Raw genomic sequence first — 26162 nt, 5'->3', positions numbered from 1 at the left:
GTTGCAGGGGTTTTTTGTGTGTTTTTTTTTCCGAACATGAATCTCTGCATCCCCCTTTTAACCTTCAGTACAACAGCGACAACACAAAAACAATGCAAAATAAACAAACACAGCATTGCAAACAACGTGTGATGTCCGAGTCGCTGTCAGGTTAGCAGTGAGAGTCATGACGGTCACGGTGGCCGTTTTTCAGGCAGATTATGCCACTGACAATTTACCTACTCAGAGTTGATGACAAAGGTAAAATTCATGATTGTTATTCATGTCATACTTCATGCCTGCATTGCAAAACAACACGAAATATACAGTACATTTAGCTCCAGGAATTTAGGTTGCTAAAATTGCCATACTGAGATATATATATATATATATATATATATATATATATATATATATATATATATATATATATATATATGTCGCCATAATGTCAGTCATCATTCTTATGCTGATGACACTCAACTCCAGAAGAGTGATACCCTTGAAAAATTGTCGTCGTTCTTGCAAGAAACATCCAACTGCTTCCTGGACATACAAAACTGGATGACTCTAAATGGTGTGTGTCCATCGAGATCGATGATGACCATCGTTGTCATCCAGCTGGGGGATGGGGGGAGGGTGGTGGTGGGGTGGGGGGATGCTCATGAATCTATCTGTGAATGCGCAGATGGCTGAATAGTCCAATCTGCACACGAAATGTTCGCTGACAGTTGGGGCAGACAAAGACAGGCATATCATTGTCAGGGAGCTTGTTTGCCCGTGACTTTCTGGCCTGCCTCTTCTGAACAGCTGCAGCAGTCCTGTTGGCCTCGCACAACTTGGCGCCTTTGTGCACAGCAGCGCGCCATTTGTCACGGTCCACTGCAGATTCCTCCCAGGAGTCAGGGTTGATATCAAACGCTTTCAGAGAGACTTTCAGAGTATCTCTGAAGCGCTTCTTCTGACCTCCGTGTGATCTCTTCCCTTGTTGCAGCTCGCCGTAGAAGAGCCTTTTGGGCAGCCGATGGTCTGGCATGCGCGCCACGTGTCCAGCCCAGCGAAGCTGGGACTGCATCAGGATGGTGAAGATGCTGGGAAGGGTGGTTTTTGCAAGCACCTCTGTGTCTGGGGTCCTGTCTTGCCACTTGATGTTCAGTAGCTTCCTGAGGCATGTTGTGTGGAAGTGGTTCAGCTTCTTGGCGTGTCGTTGGTACACTGTCCAAGTTTCGCAGGTGTACAGTAGTGTGGGGAGAACTACTGCTCTGTAGACCTTTAGCTTGGTCTCAAGACCAATGCCTCTTCTGTTCCAGACATTTGCATAGAGTCTGCCAAAGGTTGCGCTTGCTCTTGCAATCCTGACGTTCACTTCATCGTCGATGGTCGCATTTCGTGACAGTGTGCTGCCAAGGTATGTGAACCGCTCCACCGCACTGAGTCTCTGACCGTTGACCGTGATGTTGGGCTCAACATAGGGTTTCCCTGGGGCTGGCTGATGGAGAACTTCAGTTTTCCTCGTGCTGATGGTAAGGCCTGCTGGCAGTGGCAAACTTGTTGACGCTGAGTTGCATGTCAGCTTCAGATCCAGTGTTGAGGGCACAATCATCAGCAAACAAAAAGTCTCTGATGATGTCTGTCATGACCTTCGTTTTTGCTTGAAGCCTTCTGAGGTTAAACAGCTTGCCATCTGTTCGGTACTTTAGGCCGATTCCAACATCGCCATCTCTGAAGGCATCAGTAAGCATTGCAGAGAACATAAGGCTGAACAGTGTTGGCGCCAGGACACAGCCTTGCTTGACACCGTTTGTGACAGGAAAAGGAGCAGATGTTTCACCATTGTCCTGGACTCGAGCCTGCATGCCTTCATGGAATTGCCTGACCAAGGAAATAAATTTCCTAGGGCATCCATACTTGGCCATGATTTTCCACAGTCCCTCTCTACTCACGGTGTCGAAGGCCTTAGTGAGGTCGACATAGGTGGTGAACAGATCAGCATTTTGCTCCTGACATTTTTCTTGCAGCTGCCTTGCAGCAAACACCATGTCGGTGGTTCCACGCTCTTTCTGGAATCCACACTGGCTCTCAGGCAAATGACCTTGGTCAAGGTGTGCTGTGAGGCAGTTTAGTAGGATCCTGGCAAGTATCTTGCCTGCGATGGAGAGCAAGGAAATGCCCCGATGGTTATCACAGGCTTGCCGGTTCCCCTTTCGCTTGTACAAGTGAATGATAGATGCATCTTTGAAATCCTGGGGGATCGTCTCTTCTTTCCACATGAGTGAGTAAAGCTGATGGAGCTTCTCAGTCAGCACAGTGCCTCCATCCTTGTAGACCTCTGCTGGTATGGAGTCTGAGCCAGGTGCTTTGCCACTGGATAGCAGACGGATTGCTTTCTGGGTCTCAAGAAGTGTTGGCGGATCGTCCAGTGCTTCGTTGATGGGGACTTGTGGGAGACGGTCTATGGCTTCATCATTTATGGAGGAAGGGCGATTTAGGACACTGTTGAAGTGCTCAGCCCAGCGTTCGAGAATTTTTCTCCTTCTCGGTGATCAAGGTATTCCCATCTACACTGAGGAGGGGGGATGATCCTGAGGATGTGGGGCCGTTGATTTCTTTTAAAGCATCATAGAACCTCTTCATATCGTGCCTGTCAGCATATCCCTGGATCTCATCAGCTTTGTCACTCATCCTGCATCTGACGTAACTTTTGCTGAACAGTCCTGCGGATGGCATTGTACGCATCCTTTTTTGATGTGGACTTTGGGTTGCTCAGGTAGGCTTGATGCAGACGGCGTTTCTCATTCAGAAGCTGCTTGATTTCATCACAGTTTTCATCAAACCAGTCTTTGTGCTTTCTGGTCATGGGTCCCAGGGTCTCTGAAGCTGTACCATAGATCAGCTCACGCAGGGTACTTCAGTCAGACTCTACATTCTGGTTGTCCAGAGAGGCGGATTCCAGACGATCTTCCAGCAGCTCCACAAAGGTCTGTTTGATGGTGATGTTTTTCAGCTTAGCGATGTTGAGCCGTTTTGGAGCCTTCTGGCCTTGGGGGCGTCTCTTGGGTTGGATTCGAATATTCAGCTTCGAGACTACAAGGCGATGGTCTGTCCAACACTCGGCGCCGCACATGGTCTTTGTCACACGTACATCTTGCCTATCCCTTTTCCTGACGATGACGTAATCGATGAAATGCCAATCCTTTGAGCGAGGGTGCATCCATGACGTCCTGTTACGGGTAGGAAGGCAGAAAACTGTGTTGGTTATCAGCAGTTCATGCTCTGCACAGGTCTGAAGCAAAAGCAATCCATTTGGGTTGCAGTGGCCCACGCCGTGCTTTCCAATCACTCCATCCCAAAAGATGTAGTCAGAGCCAACTCTAGCATTGAAGGCCCCAAGAAGGATGAGCTTGTCTGCTTTAGGGATAGCAGCAATGACAGAGTGAAGGTCCTCGTAGAACTTCGCCTTCACTTCATCCGGGTTGGTCATGGTTGGGGCGTAGGCACTGACAATGGTGAGGTGCTTCTGGCCAGATGCCAGTGGGAGTTTCATGGTCATAAGCACTCAATGTTATAAATGTATTCACAACTCTGCCCCTTTCTCTCTCTGTGGGTGCCTTCACCTCTACACTCCATCTCGCTCACTACGATCGGCTTCGGATCCACTCTGTGTACGCATACCCAGATTCAAACACTTGACTGTTTGCCGCCGTTCTTTCTCTGTCTCTGGACCTTGTAATTGGAATGAACTTCATCTTTTGCTTCGTCAAGTCTCCACACTCAGCTCTTTCAAGTCTGGCCTTAAAACCCGCCTCTTCCCAAAACAGCTTCCCTTCCCTGCCATTTCGTTGTCTTCAGTTTTTTAATTTGTTTGTTTTTCTCTCCAGTTTTAAAGTTATGCATGCGTTTGAATGACTGGTGCGAAAGCACTTTGGTTTGTCTCTGCACAAGATTCAGCGCAAAATGAATATAACTTGAATGAATATAATGATAATAATTATTATATATATATGCACACACACACACACACACACACACACACACACACACACACACATATAGTTTCAATGTGGCCATTGCTTGTGATACTTGACGCAGCCTACGTGTCACATTATCACGTAATTAAGTGGATCCTGATCTAGCTTAGTGAAAATCCTTTATGTGCTTTGAGTCTTGACGGAGTGACATGCTTTTAACGGCCGGGTTCGTGGCTGTGGTCTTTCTCTGTGAAGGCCCGGTGTTGTGGTCAAGGTGTTGGGACCTGAGTAAGGTGTTTTGCACTTAGCCTACAGCTTTAAAGTATCATTCAGTGGACATTTTTTTAACCCTATTAGACACCATTCATTACTCACCAGAAGTATTTCCAATATGACAGATCTGGTGGACATTTGTACACTGAATTTTGTTGGGCACAAAGAGAATTAAATGTTGGGGTGTAAAATTCCAATGGTATTGACACATGGAATAGCCTGTACAATAGCATTATGGTTTCGATAACAACCGAGTATCATGCGCAACCTTCTCAAGTTAGGGCTGTTGCTCATGGTTTGTAAATTCATTTTGCAGCGTGATGCATAGGCCAAAGTTCATAGTTTGGATCTTAATGACAGTGAACTGTCTTGTCAACGCCCACCCCCAATTTTGGGTCAAAACTGTACTTGGGGTAAAATACCCTGCAAACGCCTCAGTGCCGCCAAAATGAAATAACAAAAATTCCATTCCAATTTTTATTTGGGATCGTGTACGTTTCACCACTGTTACAAGTAGTGCAGGTTTAGATTTTGAGATAATGAATATATAATGTGAAACATCTACATCATTGATATGGATATTTTTTATTACGCCTATCCTCGGCCAGAGACAAAGCTCTTGGTGCTTTACAACCTGAGTAGAGCCGACAAACAGCTGCCTTTCATGCGCTCATCATTCGTTTCCTGTGCCGGTGCCATTCAGTCCGAGGCTTCACACACTCACACACACACACAGTTTGTCGTCTCATCCGAATGACTAAATCACGACGTCACTCCACTGATGACGCAGAGTATTGTTTCAGACGGTAATGCTGCTTTAAACTAATTGCAGCGAAATGTAGATATGTTCTTGTTTAATCAGTTATACAAGTCAATACCGGTCACCAGTTTACCGCGAAACAAATCATGTACACTTGAATTAAACTCTCTGCATTGGATTATCCTGCAAATATCCCCACCCACTTCTTTGAACTAAATGACTGGATTCCCACGAAGGGTGGAGTGGGCCCACAGTCAAATGCTGAAACTTGTGAAAAGAGGGACCCGTGGGCGCTTACATGGTAGTTTACAGTGGTTACACCAAAGGCAGCTGATTTACCAAAAAAATGTGAAATTTTTTCTCATTCTTTATATGCAACACTTGCTGATAGCTCATAATTCTGTTATACCAATAATGAGGTCAAATACATTACTTAAAAACAACAACAGCAACAACACCTTTGTGCTCTTCTGAAGTGGATGAATGGTCAAATCATCGTCTGGGAGGTGACAACCAATTTCACAATGGAATTGAGAATTACAACTGGAAATGAAATATGAAAACTACAGTTTGAAGCCCTCCTCAAAACTCCATCCAGAATATTCTATGTGTGACAGTGTATGTGGTTGAACAGCTATGCATCTGACAGTCTGTCTGCTAATAATTCCCATTGTGTGCTGAACTGTGCTCCACTATTAATTCTTCAAATTTACTAAATAAGCTCTGAACTCCCTGACTGCCATGGCAGTAAGAATCGACAGGCATAATGATGTCATTGATGGCATCATCAAAAGAAGGGAAATTATTTTGGGAGGCAGAAAATTAACACATTGGGGGAAAGTGATTCATTTTCAGAACTTTTTCTCAGTTTTTAGCTAAGAATATTAATTTATTACTTGAACACCACTTTGTACTGTTTTTATTTTCCGGCAGTTCACTGGGCATGCTCCTTTGCACACTATGCAATGCGTGTCCAGTAATGATGCTATCGATCTCGTTTTGTTTTTGTTTCTTATGTGATAGAGTTAGTGGTAAGGGGCTTTAAAGGGGCTAGGAGTCTATCAATATCCCGGGCTGAATACAGACATCAAATTTGCTGATTGGCTAATAATGTAAACCATTATTATACACAAAGATGACAGGCAGTTGCCCTGTCCCCCCCCTCTCACTGACTTCATCCAAGGCTGGATACTGGCATGTCATTATTGTACTAGAGTTGTTTTTGTATTATAACATAAGATCAGTCCTGGGAGCGAAATACGTCATTTTAATCATTCAGTTGAATCGTTATTATTACCACAACGAGCGCGCTTTTCAGGAGCATTTAAATCTTAAAGTCTGTTTTGTCCATGTTCAGTGCGAACGCTTGCAGGACCATGGCCGACGGACAACATGCGCGTCCGTCCGTCAGTGTTTAGAATGAACGCAGCCTCAAAGAGTCAAACCTACTGGTCTGGTGTTTTGACTTTGAGTCATTCGCCGATGTGACGTTTATCAGTAAACTATACGACGTTAGAACTCAAGATTACGTCATTCGGAAGCCCTCCCCCGCCCCATCCACTTTTCCTCTATCAACGCATTCGCCATAAAAGCGGTGTCAGCCGAGAGTGTCTTGGGATGATACTACAGATTTATGTGCTTTTAAAACCCGGTATTAGATTCAAAGCCTTGAATAATGTGTTTAGGAGAAGCCTGTTTCCCGACCCAAGTATGTGTTCTGAAGAAAAAGGGAAAGGAAAGTCATAGTAAAGAGATCTAAAAAGATCGAACTTGGTCGGTTCCTCGATCAGCTTTGCAACATGGCTTCCCTGGCAAAAAGGATCACGGAGTCAGTGCTGAGTTCGCTTACCAACGATCTCAAGCCAGACGTCCCGACTCACAACAGACTGAAAAGGTTGATAGGATTATGCAGCGCATGTGCACTCTCTCTCTTTCTCTCTATCTGTGTGTGTGTGTGTGTGTGTGACTTGAGTTCAGTTAAAGTCAAAACACTTTATTCATCTCAGTCTTGTCTATCACACGATGCCTAAAAACTCTCCCTCAGACAGATTTCAGCAGATTGGCACAGTACAGATCTGTTAAGTAACATTTAACTAACTGCTGCAAAACGAGTTGTTCCTCACTGGTTTGTTTTGCATTGCCCGACAATCTTTGCAGGGTCTTTGAGCTTCTTTTTTTCCTTTTGTATTGATCACAATTATAATGATGGCAAGGAAAATTACCACAAGATGGAGAAAAAACGAGAGGGCAGGGTCAGTGGGTGTAACACTGCATGTGCTGGCTGTCCGAAGTGCCATGAGCTGATAAGCTTCAGCTGAAAAGTTCATCCACACTTAAAAAATATGGCTCATGTTTTCAGACAAAAGTACCTTTCATCCTTTGTTACTGATTTAGATACTGAATTTGATACTTCAGTATACTACATATACTAAAGTATGACATATTCCCATCATCATCATTATATTATTATTATCATTATTATTATTAGCATTTATGCATAATCTTGAAAATAAGCTCTGGATGTTTACAAATAGAACACATATGTAAATATCAAAAAGGAAAAATTGAACACAAAATACCAAACATCAATAGAAATTATTCACACCCCCCTCCCCCCCCCCCCCCCCCCCCCACATACACACACACACACACACCCGCACCCACACACACCCACAATTGATACACACAAGCACACGCGCATGCACACACACGTCATAGTACACCGTCGTAAATAGTACACAATCAAAAATACTAGCAACAAATTATGAAACTATGAAAATTCACTCAGTCACTAAGAGTCATTTTAGTTCATACTGGAAAGGGATGAGTTGTTGATAATTAATCTGGAGGGGAAAAGGTGGGTCTTCAGACTGGATTTGAAAGATTGCAGCAAAGATGAGTGGCCGAGAGGCTGAGGAAGTTGATTCCAAAGAAAGAGGACTTGGAATGAAAAACTGCGTTGGCCATACTTTTTGGTTCGAGCAGGGGGGATCCTAACCATATGGGTTTCAGAAGAAGAGCGGAGTTAGCGTGAGGGTATGTAAGGATGAATGAGATCAGAAAGATACTGTGGACCAGAAGCCTCAATGGACTTGAAACAAAGAGAGACGACTATGTAAATAATTCTTTCTTGTACTGGGAGCCAGTGTAAAGCATGAAGGAGAGGAGAGACATGATCAAATTTACAGGAATGAAAGACAAGACGAGCAGCATAGTTCTGGACTTTCTGAAGCCTAGCAATGAGGTAGCTGGGTGAACCAAGTAGGTAGTTACAATAATCCAGGCGGGACAGCATAAAGTCACAGAGGAGAGTTTTGGTTGCATCTTCAGTCAGGAGATGATGCATGGAAGGAGAGACAAAGGTCCCGACAGATACAGCTGGTTATATACCCCAACCCCCCTCCCCATCCAACAAAAAAAGGAAAGAACTGTCCACTGTGATTTTGATTACAGGTTGTGCCTTCTTTAACACAGTGTGCATTCATAGCAGTCATACTCAAGTCAGCCTCTCACTGTCCATGCTGGGCAGGTCATGGGAAGAGCTGGAAAAGCGCCGGTTCAACAGTTGGCAGCAGCTGCGCCACAGCAAAGCGCAAATCGTGGTGAAGACCCAGCGTTCCATGCAGCTGCTGAGCAGTGCTGCAGGAAAGGAGGCCCAGGACCCGGAGTCTGTCTTCCCCAAGGCCTGCATCCCTGGCTTCCGCTACAAGGCCAACGGGGATCCCAGGCAGAGCACTGAGGATACCCGCAGAGTCACGCTCATCAAGTCGTTTACAGGTAAAAAAAATAGCTTGCATGGCAGGGTAGTATGGGGAGAAGTTGTTTACAAGTTAAAAAAAATGCAGGGCAGGGTAGAGAGAGAAGCTGTTTTTGGGTACAAAAAATAAATACAGGGCAGGTTATGGGGAGAGCTGATTTACAGGTAAAAATCTACATGGCAAGGTAGTGGGAGAATTGGTTTATAGGTAAAAAAACAACAACAACTAAGGGCAGGGTGGGGGATAAGTTCTTTACAGGTAAAAACAAAACCAAAGAGAGGCAAGGCCTTCAAGACTCACTTGTGATACACTTTATATTTAAAAAAAAAAAAAAAAAAAAAAAAAATCTAAGCTTTTTATGTATTGAGTATAATTTCAAAATGTAATGTTTAAGATGAGAAAGATCAGTTTAAAGCAAATTATGCCCCCTAGCATTAATTACAGAGTAATTTCCCTTTTTTACTATCTGCACCAAAACGTTTGCAAAATAAATAAAACTTCCATGCTTAGCAAAAGAAGTTCCTGTTTGAACAAAAAATGATAATAATGACTGCTCTTGTTGTTGGGTCAGAATATCAGATCAAAGTGCCAAGTTTAGAGAATACAAAAAATATAAATACAACAGTAAATGCAGTTTGCATATAATTAGGCTTCATTTTTAAATTATTTTGTTTACACAAGTGAGTCAAAAAACTACAGGGCAGGGTAGGAGAAGTTGTTAACAGGTAAAAGAATAAGTAGATAAGATACAGGGCAGGGTAGAGGGATACGTTGTTAACAGGTTTAAAAAAAAAAAGTAGACAAGATACAGGGCAGGGTAGGGGGATACGTTGTTTACAGGTAAAAAAAAAGTAGACAAGATACAGGGCAGGGTAGGGGGATACGTTGTTAACAGGTTAAAAAAAAAAAAGTAGACAAGATACAGGGCAGGGTAGGGGGATACGTTGTTTACAGGTAAAAAAAAAGTAGACAAGATACAGGGCAGGGTAGGGGGATACGTTGTTTACAGGTAAAAAAAAAAGTAGACAGGGCAGGGTAGGGGGATACGTTGTAGACGTAGGCAGGGTAGGGGGAGAAGCTGTTTACAGGTTAAAAAAACAAACAAAAAAAAGTAGATAAGATATAGGGCAGGTAGGGGGAGAAGTTGTTTACAGGTAAACATCTGCAGGGCAGGGTAGGCGGAGTTGTTTACAGGTTAAAAAAAACAAAAAACAAGGCAGGGTAGGGAGAGAAGTTGCTAACAGGTGAAAAAATAAGTAGATAAGATACAGGGCAGGGTAGGGGGAGAAGTTGTTTACAGGTACAAAAAAAAAAAAAACAACAACTACAGGGCAGAGTAGGGGGGAGTTGTTTACCGGTGAAAAATAACTACAGGGCAGGGTAGGGGAAGTTGTTTACCGGTGAAAAATAACTACAGGGCAGGGTAGGGGGGAGTTGTTTACAGGTGAAAATAACTACAGGGCAGGGTAGGGGGGGAGTTGTTTACGGGTGAAAATATCTACAGGGCAGGGTAGGGGGGAGTTGTTTACAGGTGAAAATAACTACAGGGCAGGGTAGGGGGGAGTTGTTTACAGGTGAAAATAACTACAGGGCACAGTAGGGGGGGTTGTTTACAGGTGAAAATAACTACAGGGCAGGGTAGGGGGGAGTTGTTTACAGGTGAAAATATCTACAGGGCAGGGTAGGGGGGAGTTGTTTACAGGTGAAAATAACTACAGGGCAGGGTAGGGGGGAGTTGTTTACAGGTGAAAATAACTACAGGGCAGGGTAGGAGGGAGTTGTTTACAGGTGAAAATAACTACAGGGCAGGGTAGGGGGGAGTTGTTTACAGGTGAAAATATCTACAGGGCAGGGTAGGGGGGAGTTGTTTACAGGTGAAAATAACTACAGGGCAGGGTAGGGGGGAGTTGTTTACAGGTGAAAATAACTACAGGGCACAGTAGGGGGGGTTGTTTACAGGTGAAAATAACTACAGGGCAGGGTAGGGGGGAGTTGTTTACAGGTGAAAATAACTACAGGGCAGGGTAGGGGGAGAAGTGGTTTACAGGTGAAAATAACTACAAGGCAGGGTAGGGGGGAGTTGTTTACAGGTGAAAATAACTACAGGGCAGGGTAGGGGGAGAAGTGGTTTACAGGTGAAAATAACTACAGGGCAGGGTAGTTGGAGAAGTGGTTTACAGGTGAAAATAACTACAGGGCAGGGTAGTTGGAGAAGTGGTTTACAGGTGAAAATAACTACAGGGGGGGGGGGGGGGGGGGGGGGGGGGGGTGTTTACAGGTGAAAATAACTACAGGGCAGGGTAGCGGGGAGTTGTTTGCAGGTGAAAATGACTACAGGGCAGGGTAGGGGGGAGTTTTTTACAGGTGAAAATATCTACAGGGCAGGGTAGGGGGGAGTTGTTTACAGGTGAAAATATCTACAGGGCAGGGTAGGGGGTGAAGTGGTTTACAGGTTCAAAGAAAATACAGGACACGGCACGGGGAGAAGTGGTTTACAGGTTTAAAATACAGGGCAGGTAGGGGGAGAAGTGGTTTACAGGTTTAAAATACAGGGCAGAGTAGGGGAGAAGTGGTTTACAGGTTTAAAATACAGGGCAGGGTAGGGGGAAAAGTGGTTTACAGGTTAAAAAAACAACAACAGGGCAGGGTAGGGGGAGAAGTGGTTTACAGGTTAAAAAAACAACAACAGGGCAGGGTAGGGGGAGAAGTGGTTTACAGGTTTAAAATACAGGGCAGGGTAGGGGGAGAAGTGGTTTACAGGTAAAAACAAAAACAAACAAACAAACAAAAAAACAGGGCAGGTAGGGGGAGAAGTGGTTTACAGGTTTAAAAAACAACAACTACAGGGCAGAGTTGGAGGGGTGGGGTGGGGTGGGGGCTTGTTTACAGTAACCGTAAAAAATCTACAGGGTAGGGCAGGAAGAGAGCAGAGCTTATAGCCAAAAAAAAAAAGAAAGAAAAAGAAACAGGTTGATGGACCATCATAATGTGATATTACCTGCACCATTGTTTTTTCACAGGTTGAACTGATGGGATTGATTAACTTAAGTCACAGGACATTGATACAATTAAAGGAGAATAGATAGTTCTTTCTTTTTTCTTTTTTTAAAAACTTTTTGAAACTTAAAAAAAGAAGAAAAAAAGTAACCATAATTTAAGTGCTTGTTTGCACACATACCCCAATCACAAACACCCTCACACACAAACACATACACTCCCACAAACACCCTCCCACACAGACACAGACACACAGATACACACACCCCAACACCCTCCCAAACACACACAATTCTCCCTCACACTCAAACACACACACTCCCACAAACACCCTCACACACAGACACACTAGCACAGACACACACACCCCAACACCCTCTCTCACACACAAACACATACACTCCCACAAACACCCTCACACACAAACACACACACTCCTACAAACACCCTCCTCCACACACCCCTCCACAGACACACACGTCTTAAGAATATGATGATGATATGGGTACTTATATAGCGCCTATCAGTGTTAGACTAAGCTCTAAGCGCTTTACAAACATGTAGTCATTTGCACAGCAGGCTGCCTGCCTGGGTAGAGCCAACTGACAACTGCCAATGGGTGCTCATCATTCGTTTCCTGTGTCATTCAATCAGATATCAGTCACACGCACATACACACTCGTACAGACATGTAAAGAGTATACATGAATGACCATTTTGCTTATCATCATGACTAGCATAAGATGTGAACTTTGCAGAGGTTTTTGGTTGTTTTTTTTTTGCTGCCCCGTCATCTGCACCGTTTTAGTGGCATTGCTCCCACGCTGCTCATTCTGAGTTCCCCAAACACAGCCACATCCGGATTTGTCTGTTACACTCCCAACATCAGCAGTCCGCAGGGAACCATCAGTGTTAGGTTGCCAGGAGGCCACACACCAGAGGAGACCCTGTACTGCTGCTGAGTCACTTCGGCAGTGTTCAGTGGTGCCTGTTCTGATTTAACATACTTGGGACACCACCTACTAAGCCCCCTACTGACGACAATAATGGCTTAGTCACGGAGCCAGACTGAGTGAGCACCCCCCCCACCCCCCCACCCCCAGAGTGGAGATTGCCACCACGTCCCTCCAACAACAACCCCTCATGAATCTGCCGACACTAGAGGCATTGACAGGACTTGCCCCAAGCACAGAGGGGTATCAAAACTGAGGTCACCGTGACATCAGGGCATGAAAGGCCACAGACTTTGCGACATTTTTTTAACTTTGCAGGGTTATCCAGCCTATGAATTTTTCAGACTTAACAGAACATTGCATTTTGCGGTGTTATCTCATCTCTGAATTTTGCAGGGTAATCCAAACACTGCATTTTGCAGGGCTATCCAAACACATGTTGGAAAAGAAGACTTCCACCCTGCAAAGTCGGCCAGTTTCCCCCTTGTCCCATAAACCTTCCGCCGACAGTGCACTCAACGCAGACTCTGCAGCCTTTGAGGAAACGGAATGCAGCATCAAGAAACACACCAGGCCTGCTGGTAACTTACCCCATTTCACACTGTCTTTTTTCCAAATGTACTTGTGTATGTAATACTATCCTGTAATGTTTCTGGTGTGGACATTAAAACAAGAAACAAAAACAAACAAACAAAAAATCACTATTTTTTCACTTCAAAACTGTTTATGTTCGTGTCTGTCCATATGTCTGCCTGTCTGTCTCCCTCACTCCCCTCCCCCCCTCTCCCTGTCTCTGTGTGTGCATATTTCAATCAAAGGAAAAAAAAAAGATCTTCTCAATGTTTTGATCAGTTTTGTTTTTTTCATATGTTTTATGTATGTTCTAGTCTGGTTTTGTTTTCAAGGCTTGTGGCTAATTCCTCTTATGTTTAACTTGTCTGTTCATTGGTGTTGAGGGTTTCCGTGTGATGACAGACTGATGAATAATGACAGATTTATGGATGATGACAGACATACAGATAAAGACAGACAGGTGGATGGGGACAGACTAGGATGATGACAGACATACAGATAAAGACAGACGGATGGATGGGGACAGACTAGGATGATGACAGACATACAGATAAAGACAGACGGATGGATGGGGACAGACTAGGATGATGACAGACATACAGATAAAGACAGACTAGGATGATGACAGACATACAGATAAAGACAGACGGGTGGATGGGGACAGACTAGGATGATGACAGACTTACAGATAAAGACAGACGGGTGGATGGGGACAGACTAGGATGATGACAGACTTACAGATAAAGACAGACGGGTGGATGGGGACAGACTAGGATGATGACAGACATACAGATAAAGACAGACGGATGGATGGGGACAGACTAGGATGATGACAGACATACAGATAAAGACAGACTAGGATGATGACAGACTTACAGATAAAGACAGACTAGGATGATGACAGACATACAGATAAAGACAGACTAGGATGATGACAGACTTACAGATAAAGACAGACGGGTGGATGGGGACAGACTAGGATGATGACAGACATACAGATAAAGACAGACGGGTGGATGGGGACAGACTAGGATGATGACAGACTTACAGATAAAGACAGACGGGTGGATGGGGACAGACTAGGATGATGACAGACTTACAGATAAAGACAGACGGGTGGATGGGGACAGACTAGGATGATGACAGACTTACAGATAAAGACAGACGGGTGGATGGGGACAGACTAGGATGATGACAGACTTACAGATAAAGACAGACGGGTGGATGGGGACAGACTACGATGATGACAGACTTACAGATAAAGACAGACGGGTGGATGGGGACAGACTAGGATGATGACAGACTTACAGATAAAGACAGACGGGTGGATGGGGACAGACTAGGATGATGACAGACTCATGAATGGTGATAGACTTACAGATGATGTCAGTCTTAAGGATGATGAGAAATTTACAGATGATGACAGATTATGGATGTTGACAGACTTGCAGATGATGACAGACTGATGACAGACTTACATATGAGGACAGACTTATGGATAGTGACAGACTATTGGATGATGTCAGTCTTATGGATGGTGACAGACTTACAGATGATGACAGGCTTACAGATTGTGACAGACTTATGGATTATGACAGATGTACAGATTGTGACAGATGTACAGATGATGACAGACATACAGATTGTGACAGCTTTATGGATGATTTCAGTCTTATGGATGATGACAGACTTAGATATGATGACAGATTTACAGACTGTGACAGACTTACCGTTGATGACAGACTTAGGTTGTGACAGACTTATGGATGATGACAGACTTACAGATATTGACAGACTAACCGATGATGACAGACTTACAGATATTGACAGACTTACCGATGATGACAGACTTACAGATATTGACAGATTAACCGATGATGACAGACTTACAGATATTGACAGACTAACCGATGATGACAGACTTACAGATATTGACAGACTAACCGATGATGACAGACTTACAGATTGTGACAGACTTACCGATGATGCCAGACTTACAGATGATGACAGACTTACTGATGATGACAGACTAACAGATGATGACAGCTTTATGGATAATGTCAGTCTTATGGATGATGACAGACTTAATATGATGACAAATTTACAGACTGTGACAGATTTACGGTTGATGACAGACTTACGGATGTTGACAGACTTAGTGATGTCAGTCTTATGGATGATGTCAGTCTTACAGATGATGACAGACTTACAGATGGTGACAGACTTATAGCTAATGACAGGCTTATGGATAATGACAGACTTGTAGCAGTTTCCCCTGTAATCTGAAACCTAGCTGTTTTGGCTGTGCAGTGTTTTCAGAAGAGAACAGACATAACCGTTTCCCCATACAAGGTTAATCCTGGCTGTGCTGGCTGTGCAGTGCTATCAGAAGAGAACAGACATAACCGTTTCCCCATACAAGGTTAATCCAGGGTGTGCTGGCTGTGCAGTGCTATCAGAAGAGAACAGACATAACCGTTTCCCCATACAAGGTTAATCCTGGCTGTGCTGGCTGTGCAGTGTCTTCAGAAGAGAACAGACATAACCGTTTCCCCATACAAGGTTAATCCTGGCTGTGCTGGCTGTGCAGTGCTATCAGAAGAGAACAGACATAACCGTTTCCCCATACAAGGTTAATCCTGGCTGTGCAGTGCTATCAGAAGAGAACAGACATAACCGTTTCCCCATACAAGGTTAATCCAGGGTGTGCTGGCTGTGCAGTGCTATCAGAAGAGAACAGACATAACCGTTTCCCCATACAAGGTTAATCCAGGGTGTGCTGGCTGTGCAGTGTCTTCAGAAGAGAACAGCAGTCTGCGAGTGCGCAAGGTGCAGGAGCAGCTGGGCCTGAGGAGTGCCCATTGGTCAGGCCAGGGGAGCATGGACAGCGACAGGACGCTGGAGCATGCCTTCAAGATGCTGCACCTGGCACTCAGGTCAGTAGTGACCCACCCTGTTTGATGTTAGTCAGCCTCTGGTAGTGACCCACCCTGTTTGATGTTTGTCAACTTCTGGTAGTGACCCACCCTGTTTGATGTTAGTCAGCCTCTGGTAGTGACCCACTGTATCTGATGTTAGTCAGCCTCTGGTAGTGACCTTCTCTGTCTGAGGTTAGTCAGCATCTGGTAGTGACCCACTGTATCTGATGTTAGTCAGCCTCTGGTAGTGACCCACTGTGTCTGATGTTAGTCAGCCTCTGGTAGTGACCCACCCTGTCTGATGTTAGTCAGCCTCTGGTAGTGACCCACTGTGTCTGATGTTAGTCAGCCTCTGGTAGTGACCCACTGTGTCTGATGTTAGTCAGCCTCTGGTAGTGACCCACTGTATCTGATGTTAGTCAGCCTCTGGTAGTGACCCACTGTGTCTGATGTTAGTCAGCCTCTGGTAGTGACCCACCCTGTCTGGTCTGATGTTAGTCAGCCTCTGGTAGTGACCCACTGTGTCTGGGGTTAGTCAGCCTCTGGTAGTGACCCACTGTGTCTGATGTTAGTCGGCTTCTGGTAGTGACCCACCCTGTCTGGGCCCGTATTCATGGCCCGGTCTACCCATGGGCAAATCGCCCAGCCGAGGGCAAAGTTGTAAACTGCCCATGGGTAGCGCTACCCTGGGATTCATGATGAAAATTACCACCCGCCACTCCTCCCTAACCGTGGGCAGATTTACCGCTCCTCCCCCCCGTGGGCAACTTTGCCCTGTCGTGGTTAAAAATGGCGGACCCGGGTTTGTTGTTGTTGCTTGAGAGGAGAAATAGGCGTGCTTTGCGGAGGAACAGAGTGTTCAGAGATAGAATTAACCCTCTGGATAAATTTGATGACGTGGAAATTTATTCAAAATATCGTTTTCGGCGAGCAGACATTTTACAAATTGTGGACGATGTCGAAAACGACCTTCATCATCCCAATCGACTGGGATGTCTGCCTCCTTCTCTACAAGTGTGTTTGACACTACGTTTTTACGCCAGTGGCAGCTTTCAAGACGTGTGTGCTGAACTGTTTAATGTCAGCCAACCGACAGCCTCTCGCACCATTTCTGCAGTGACAAATGCTCTTCTCAGACATGTTGCACACTGGGTTCACTTCCCAAATCAAGAGGAGGCAGAGACACAGAAAAGCAAATTCCGCGAAATCGCAGGATTTCCCCATGTTGTGGGGTGTGTGGATGGGACACACGTGGAGATCCAAGCTCCTGTGATCAATGAACACGAGTATGTGAACAGGAGGAATACTCATTCCATCAATGTGATGGTAAGTGATTCATTTAAAAAACAAAGTTTTTATTACCTGTCCCGTCAGCCTGTGGTGTGTGTGTGTGTGTGTGTGTGTGTGTGTGTGTATTAGTGTATGTGTGTGTGTGTGTGTTGTACGTGGTGCTTGGTGCATTGGATGTGTGTAGTTGTGTGTATATATATCTATATCTGTCTATCTATCTCTCATGTGTGTGCGTGTGTGTGTGTTGTGCTGTGTATCTTGCATGGTACATTGCATGTGTGTGTATGTGTGTGTGTGTGTGTGTGTGTGTGTGTGTGTGACATGAGTATGTTGTGTATGCTGCATGGTACACTGCCTGCGAGTGTGAGTGAAACCTTTGTGTGTGACCGAGGCGTGCGTGTGTGTGTGTGTGTGTGTGTGTGTAATTTATGCAGATACGTAAGCGGTTAATCAATAATATGTCATACTATATGTACACATTCCCCTATTTTTGGTCTATTTTTGTCTCAATTTATTTCCTGTGTGTGTGTGTGTAATTTATGCAGATACATAACCGGTTAGTCAATAATATGTCATACTATATGTACACATTCCCCTATTTTTGGTCTATTTTTGTCTCAATTTATTTCCTGTTGTTTTTCTTTTCTTCATAGAATTATTCTTTTTGCAAGAATAGTATTTGGGGTTTTTTTTCATTAAAAAAAAACGACACCCTCCTGGCAAAGATTTATTCACTTTCTGCATTATGTACATGTGTTATTGTGCTCATGAATGAATACATATTTTACAAGTGATGTATTTGAGAGGGTGAATAAAAAAATTGCTTAAAGAAAAAAAATTGGATATGAATGGGGTGGGAAATTTGGACAAAATTGATACGATGTGAATTGAAGATGATTTAATTTCTGTCAATATAAATTAAATGGCTACTTAATAATAGATGGTGATGTTGAACCTTATCATTTTTTAAAAATAATTCATGAGTAAAAAACTTGGAAGTATTACATCGTGCAGCTACTGCTCTACCAGCAGCTGTTAAGTTGTGACAGTAATATTTACATGTTATGTGTGATTAGTGTTGATTCAAGCGTTACAATGTCATTGGTTTTTTCTCTTTTGTTACAACGTGAATACATGAGAGTACATTTATATGGCTTGCTATTTCCGTTTATAGAATCTGGGTTCCATATGTCCACAGGTAGTTTCCAATGCAGACCTCATGTTCACTGCCATATCTGCAAGGTGGCCTGGCAGTGTGCACGATGCCAGAGTGCTCCGGGAATCGGGCCTTTTTGTTGCCTTTGAAGGAGCAGCTAGACCAGTCAGAGGATACATCCTGGGTGACAGTGGTTATATGCTACGCAATTGGCTGCTTACTCCAGTGCTCAACCCCAGAAACCAACAGCAACAAGACTACAACGACAGACACAGTTCCACAAGATCCACCGTTGAACGCACAATTGGCATCGCCAAGAAGCGATGGCATTGCCTGCGAAAGCTGCGTGTGGCCCCTGAGAAAGCCTGTGACATCATCATTGTGTGCCTCATGTTACACAATCGAGCAAGGTCCCTGAACCTGCCAGACCCTGACAGCGATGATGATGATGAAGATGATAATGATGATCCGCCAGTGCCAGAGCCACAACGAAATCTCCAGGCCAATGAACGTGTACGTCTTGCTGCAGGAAAAGCGGAGAGGGACAGAATCATCAATGGTGGCTTTCGTCACTGAGGTTAGTTTTTTTTCTTTGTATCCAGTTCTTACTCCAGTTTTAGCAACAAAATGGACGTCTAGTTATGTGTTGTATTTGCTCACTGACATGAAAACGGACAAAGCTCACGTTGATATTTATTTTATCTTAAATGAAGATAACTGGGATCACGAAAGAAAAGTAGGTGAAGTTCGGAAAATGAAGAAAAGTTTGAAAATTGCATGTATTTTAGAGAAGAAAAGAATTAGGAAAGGTAGAGAACTGACACCATGCACATGATAATCAATCCACCATCTTGAAGCAATCATACATTGAATGTTTCAAATTTATTGCCCATTGATAATACTGTTTAGGAGAAATTCCCCACAAAGGTAATAAAATAAATTGACCTGTGAAAATTCAAAACCACAAGCACAACAGCTGATCAGGTTATTTTTTTCAGGTCATAACAAACTAGCTCTCTTTTTCAAACACACACTACACTACCCACAATTGCACATGTAATCGGACATGAAGTTGACTAGGTTTGAAAATCACAAATGCCAGGAAAGGCATACATTGTCATTCATGAAATACAAGGAACTCCTAGAGAAAATCCACAAAACAAACACATGATTCTTGGATCACTTTCTCCGGACACTAAGTAAAGAAACAAAAAACAAACAAAAAACAAAAAATTTTAAACAAAACAAAAATCAAAAACAACAAAAAAAAACCAAGCGTGGGAAGCAATTGCAATCTGTGTGAACAAGGCGTCAGTCAGTTGTCATAGTTGAAAAATCAGAGACGCGTGAAAATTTGAGTTTCTAGGATTGTTTTCCTGTTTCTCCAATAGTATGTATACACATTCACATGTCTCCCCCACTCACACAAACAATGAAAACTATTCCAAAGCTAAAGAATCGGTTTGATCTCAACTAAGTTGAGTAGCAAAATTAGATTTGAGTATGAAAATTATTATGAAAAGAAATAAATACTGTTTTCATGTTTAGTTCCCTTTAGAACAGAACTAGCTAGCAATAATTCAAACATGTTAAAAAAACTTTTGCACAAAAAGATGTTGAAGTTTCAAAGCACAACTGGCATTTTGTGATATATTGTCACAGCTAATTTCTGAAAACCAATTTAATTGCCTATTTATGATCCTTACATTTCCTGGCTATTTTCTTTTCTTATTTCCCTCACTTCAGAACATTCTGTTTTAGTATTTCAGTGCAAGCAGCAAGAATTCTAGCACCCATTTCCATCAGCTGATGATGTCTGTCATTTGCTCTTTCTTCCCTTTGTCTTTCCCTCTCCACTTCCCATTCTTCCCTTTGTCTTTCCCTCTCCACTTCCCATTCTTCTCTTTGTCTTTGTCTCTCTGCTTCTCTTTCTTCTTTTCGTATTTCCCTTTCTTCTACCCCCTTTTCTTTTTCAATCTGCATTTGATAATATTCTATGATAGCAGATCTTTCTGCTGAATCATTTAGTTTTCTCCTTTTGTTCACTTCCATTCGCTTGCTTTCAGCCCGGCGTTTCTTGGTGGCAGATGAGCAGTGCAGCGGAGATGATGGCAGAGGCATCACAGGCCTGTCTGGGCACTGCACACTCTCTGCAACAACTGAAGGCATCTCAACGTTCACCGTGTCAACTACGATGTACGAGGTACCATCAGCAGGAACAGCACCTGTGAGACAAATGAAAAGGACCATACACGTAACACCTGCATCTTTCAAATTTAAAAAAAAAGCAGAAAAAATACAATATGGACCGACTTTACCTTTATTTTTGCTGGTTTAGTGTTGACTCCCTCAACGCTCATCGTGACCTTTCAACTCACACATCCATGGAATGCATCGCACAATACCACATGTCACAGTCCACAGGCAGATTCGATTTCAAGCCCTTAGGAGGCAACCCACTGAAGAAATGTTAGGGTTACGGTTAACGAAAAAAACAAAAAAAAAACTAACAAAATCAGTGGTCATGGTAACATGGAGAAAAATAACAAAAGAACCATAGGGTAGGTTTGTTGGAAACAACTTTCTTTTTTCAGGACAAAGTGAGACATGATGGAGGGAGGGGGGGGGAGGTTGGTCAGAAAAAAGGGGGACCCGGAGGATGTGGGCTCTAGCAGAATCGCCCAGTGCTGATTTTCAACACCACCCAGTGTGTTGCATGTTTCACTGCACTAACGCCTGTCACAACCTTTCCGGTTCCGATTTCATCTTATTTCATTTTGTGTGTGTGTGTGTGTGTGTGTGTGTGTTTTCATATGAAAGGTTAGGGTTAGCCTTAAAAATTAGGGTAGGTTGGGTTACCGTAGCCACACCAATTTTTCTTTCAATTTTTTTTTTTTTTTGCCTGAGGAAATATCAAACCTGAGCTTACAATCTCAACAGAGCATGTAAAGCGGCACAGATTTAGCTACTATCTCTTTCACTGCTGATATAAAATGATGAGAAATAGGATATGTACATGCTATGGAAGTCCAAAGCTTGAATGACACTATTTGACTTCGTTATACTCTACGCTTCCTTTACCAATATATCCTTAAGTCAACCAGGCTAAAAAAAACGACAGTCACCTGCAGGGTTGTTTTTTTTATCCGGCTATTGGCATCAAATAATTATTGCTAATGTTATACAACATGTTACTTCAAGAAATGCACCTGAGAAGGGGAGTGTGCAGAATGAAGGTTCTTCAAGGCTGCCAGTGACCCCAGTACATGTAGAAGTGTCAGTTGCTGGAAGCCGATGCACTGCATCACTTTTTCCTGGAAAAGAAAGTCGTCAGTTGTACATTTGTGAGAATATCGCAGTAAATTTATAAAATTCAACAAAGTTGTATGAAGTATTGTAGTGTTTGCACACTGCTTTGTTAATGTTTATTTAGTTTCTATTTTTGCTGTTCGTAATGATGATGTGTGTTTCAATTTTGTTTTCTATAATTGTATCCTCCATGCCCCAAAAGTGGTGAAATGAGAAATCTTTGTATCCTTGACTGAACCAGGACATTTGAGATTTAGAAAGGGCTCAGTAAAGCTGAAGATAAATTAACATTTTTCTCATAGTCTGTTCCTTTGAATGTTGGCGGTAATGAAAGAAAAGTATTAAGCATCTGGCACAAGTTTTTTGTTTTATTTGTTTGTGTCTTTGGTTATTGCAATGTCACAATTATTTCATAGTTGTATTGTTAATAATACTTGATACTTCAAATTTGAGCCTGATTGTGTGCATACACTTGTATCTTTGCCCTTTTTTTTTTAATTTGCACATATGCGGTTTTGTTGTGTACAGAGTTAAGGATTGTAGGGTAGGTGGGTGATAGTGGTACGAGCCCTGCCCATCCATAAAAATGATGATGATAACCAACAAGTGATTAAAGAAAAAAATTAAGGTGGTTTTTACAAGACTCATAAAATTAAAATGTTGGGCCAACATCAGAAGAAATTGCAATGAAAATGAAATGTTCAGCAGAAGTTTCAATCACCTGCGGATTTGTCATTCTGGCAGGCTGCTGTAGAAGTTGCCACTGCCAACTGATGTGTTGCTCCATTGACAAAAGTCTCGCCGACATCCCCTGAAAAAGAAAAATTCCTTGATTATAAAGTAACTTTAGAAATATGACCAATGTATAGATGATACTGAGAAAATTTGTTGAGTACTCATGTACATTTTTTTACACAAAATGTCAGTTGTAAGTAATATATGTTGTACTTGCATTTCATGTGATGGTTATATGCACCAGGCACTTTAAGCTATCCATACAGCTTTCTTCTAGAACTACCTACTTGTACTACTGTCAAAGTGGTTCATCATATAAATATATGAATTAAACAAGCTGATAATAATTAGCCCCATGACAAAGTGTAGAAGTAGAACTGTGCACAAAGCACATTCTGAATTTAAAGGAGAGAGAAGAGAGAGAGAGGGGGGGGGGGGGGGCTGAGGGGAGCCAGCCGTTGCATGATTATCATGCAGAGAGAAAATATTAAAAGGAGGTCTAAAATGGTATATTATTATGTTTTTGGCCTGTAGTATTGATTGATCTACTTGCATTGTAAAACAATAGGACCATTTAAAACAAAACAAACAAAAAATTGAGTGATCTATATAATTTACACAATCAAACAAGTAATATCAATGATACAAATGACACTAATAATGATTTTATTTCTTTACAATGACATATTGGGGAAAACATCTTTCTTAATCATTGTTGAAAGTGTTAATGAAAGTGAAACACACACATCCCATCCTCAATACCAAGAACTTCTTTGCTCTTGTCAATGAATACTGCTTGAATGTTGTTATGATGCCCCCACTTCATGTTACAAAATAAGGTAACTGATTTCAAATCACCCTAGTTTGATTGTGCTACTGTGTGTGTATGTTTACTGGTAGGAATAGTGATGAAAACCAATATTCTGTTTAAAGAATTATATGTGTATTTGTTTTTCAATGAAACAACATTGTATACCACCACATATTTCTGCACTTATGTTTATGAGGACTGAATAAATTGCTGAATTTTTTAACTCTTGTGTTTCAAGTTTACTTGTTTGTGTTAATGTGAAGAAATGCATGCCAAAGGATAATAAACGCACATTGGGTCACTGCATAAGTCAAGCATATATTATGCACAAATTGGGTCACTGCATAAGTCAAGCATATATTATGCATAGTCATGATTTTTTTTTTTAGCATTTGTGGCAGAGTGTATGTATATATATGTTGAAACATGGATTTATCTCATTACAGTGATGCCACTTTGTTGAAACTCATCACAAATAACAGTTTCAGGATTATGTCATAATGATACCTCCACTGTACTCAGATATAAACTGCATATCATCTCATAAATGATGGAGTTGTAATCACCTGTGGCTTCTTCATTCTGGCATGCAGTTGTAGAGGGTGCCACTGCCAACAGAGATGTTGACTCAGCGTTGTGGAAGAAAATGACCTCACCAACATCATCTGAAATATTATCAACATGCATAACCATTGTTGAAACTGTTAATGAAAGTGAAACACAAACACGCATCCCATCCTCAATACCAAGAACTTCTTGGCTCTTGTCAATGAACACATAGTAACGCATATAGCTAAATTTAACACTAGTGTTAGTGTAAAAACTTGTTAATCAGACTTACAATTACACACTAAAAATAAACCAGCCAAATTTTCGGAGCAATTATTGTTACATAATTATTACATTAGTCAATAGAATGCACCATATGCTTCCTTGCTTGTGGAAAATGACTTTACCTTGCCTCTCCTTGTTATACAGCAATCAGTTCTGTAGATTTTTCAGTGCAATGTGACATCTTTTTGTTTACACACATACTGAGATGAACACACAATGTGCCGCCTCATTCCCATCGTAACTGTATCTCCTTTTTATAAAGGGAGAATTGTAATAAAGTGAAAGTGGCTGCCTCACTGCAAATATTAATTTAAAACTAATGATACTAGTAATATGAAATTAATACAACGTTTAATAACTATTACATGAACTCAATGTAATAAAGCCTTGAGCATTGGCACTCAGTCATTAAATGAATAACTAGTATAAAATGTAAGAAATATGTTAAACATGCAGGGCCACATAAAAAGTGTTTGTGGTTAAGGTAAAATGTGTGGTTTTGTCATGCTAAATTTTTGCCTTTGTTTCCGTGCTTCATTAGGGCTCAAAGGGCAACAGGCGCCTCATAAACTATATATAAAAGTATATACTGAGAGAGAAGCACACACACATTAACAATGTTGGAAAACGAAAGCCATCGTGAACCTCCTCATATAAAGTTCATGTACATACACACACAAGAAAAAAAATTAATCACACCAACACACTTGGACTGACGCGCACACACACACACACACATTCTCAAACACACACACACATACACACACACACACACACACATTTCAGATTATACATAATTTGCACAATTGACTAAACATGAATTAAATAACTGAAAGAAAACATAACAGGATAAGGACAGTGTAGGTAGCTCCCCATCTCTAACTCTAATCCAAATTTTGGGGGAAAGCCCTTCGGTTTCCTCGCAAACCATTGCTAGCATCTAGACTCTAGCACAAATACTTGTAATGAAACAAATTCAGATTCTCATTCTCATTCTGCGATTCCACTCTGAATGTAAGTCGACTGCTGGCAACTAGATCTAAATCGATATCAAATTTCAAGAGCATACATTGATTAAAACTGTACTCAACACACACACACCCAGTGACACTCATGCCACGCACAAAACTTAAACTAAGTTGAAAACTTTAACTTGTAATTAATTAAGCACGCGCAAATATTAAATAAACATAACATGGGCCACTTACTTTTTTTGAGTCCGTCAATCAAATGGGAATCCTTCCCAATAATCATCTCGATGAGATGATCGTAGGTGTCTGGGGGTACTGCTCCTGCTCCAGTTTGATTTCTTTGCTGTTGACGCTTTCGATATTTTTTTTTTAACCCGTGAAATTTCTCACGCACCTCTTTTGTGGTTCGACCATGGAAACTGATCGACGCCTCGCTGACACTGCTCGCGATCGCTTCCCACGCTTCGGCTTTCTTTTTTGCCGTAATGTCCGGAGAAAGCGATGAAATAATTACGCGTTTATTTTCGAGGATTTTCTCTAGCAGTGCCATAGTTTCCTCGTGGGTCCAATTTCCTTTCCTATTCTTCTCTCCACTCGACTCGTTCAGTGATGCTTTGGTCGACATTTTCGCTTTCGACAGGAAGAGATTGCAATTAGTTCAGCGCGCATGCCCATAGTTCAGCGCGCTTGCCCACAACGGGGAATCCCTCGCAGTTTAAAAATAGGTGATGGGTAGCTGCCCTTGGGTTGCAAATTGTGTTGTGAATACCACGTTGACTTTGCCCACGGACCTGTGGCTTACCCATGGGTCCCTACCCAGCCGTGGGCAAGTTGCCCATGGGCAAATTGTCTTGTCCCATGAATACTGCCCCTGATG

The 26162-nt window shown here is 42.5% G+C and overlaps 2 protein-coding genes across 2 annotated transcripts in view; one reads left to right on the top strand and one right to left on the bottom strand.

Moving 5' to 3' along the window:
- Window positions 1-26162, top strand: part of LOC143283199 (uncharacterized) — a 48278-nt gene that overhangs the window by 7740 nt on the left and 14376 nt on the right. Inside the window, exons 8-10 of the mRNA XM_076589375.1 lie at window positions 8455-8757; window positions 13111-13269; window positions 16053-16197. Of these exons, the coding sequence (XP_076445490.1) occupies window positions 8455-8757; window positions 13111-13269; window positions 16053-16197 (607 nt within the window). The remainder of the gene's footprint in view (window positions 1-8454; window positions 8758-13110; window positions 13270-16052; window positions 16198-26162) is intronic.
- LOC143282652 (uncharacterized) lies at window positions 20687-26149 on the bottom strand. Its single transcript, XM_076588305.1, has 5 exons — window positions 25523-26149; window positions 24047-24145; window positions 22656-22745; window positions 21835-21939; window positions 20687-20850 (listed from the first exon to the last, which is right to left on the bottom strand). Exons 2-5 carry the CDS (start codon window positions 24143-24145, stop codon window positions 20815-20817), a joined length of 330 nt encoding a protein of 109 aa, XP_076444420.1. The 5' UTR covers window positions 25523-26149; the 3' UTR covers window positions 20687-20814.

The sequence above is a fragment of the Babylonia areolata genome, chromosome 6 (genome assembly GCF_041734735.1).
Source record: "Babylonia areolata isolate BAREFJ2019XMU chromosome 6, ASM4173473v1, whole genome shotgun sequence".
NCBI classification, from domain to species: Eukaryota; Metazoa; Mollusca; class Gastropoda; order Neogastropoda; family Buccinidae; genus Babylonia; species Babylonia areolata.
Note: the sequence above shows the minus strand (reverse complement) of the source record. Positions and strands in the feature narration are given on the sequence as shown.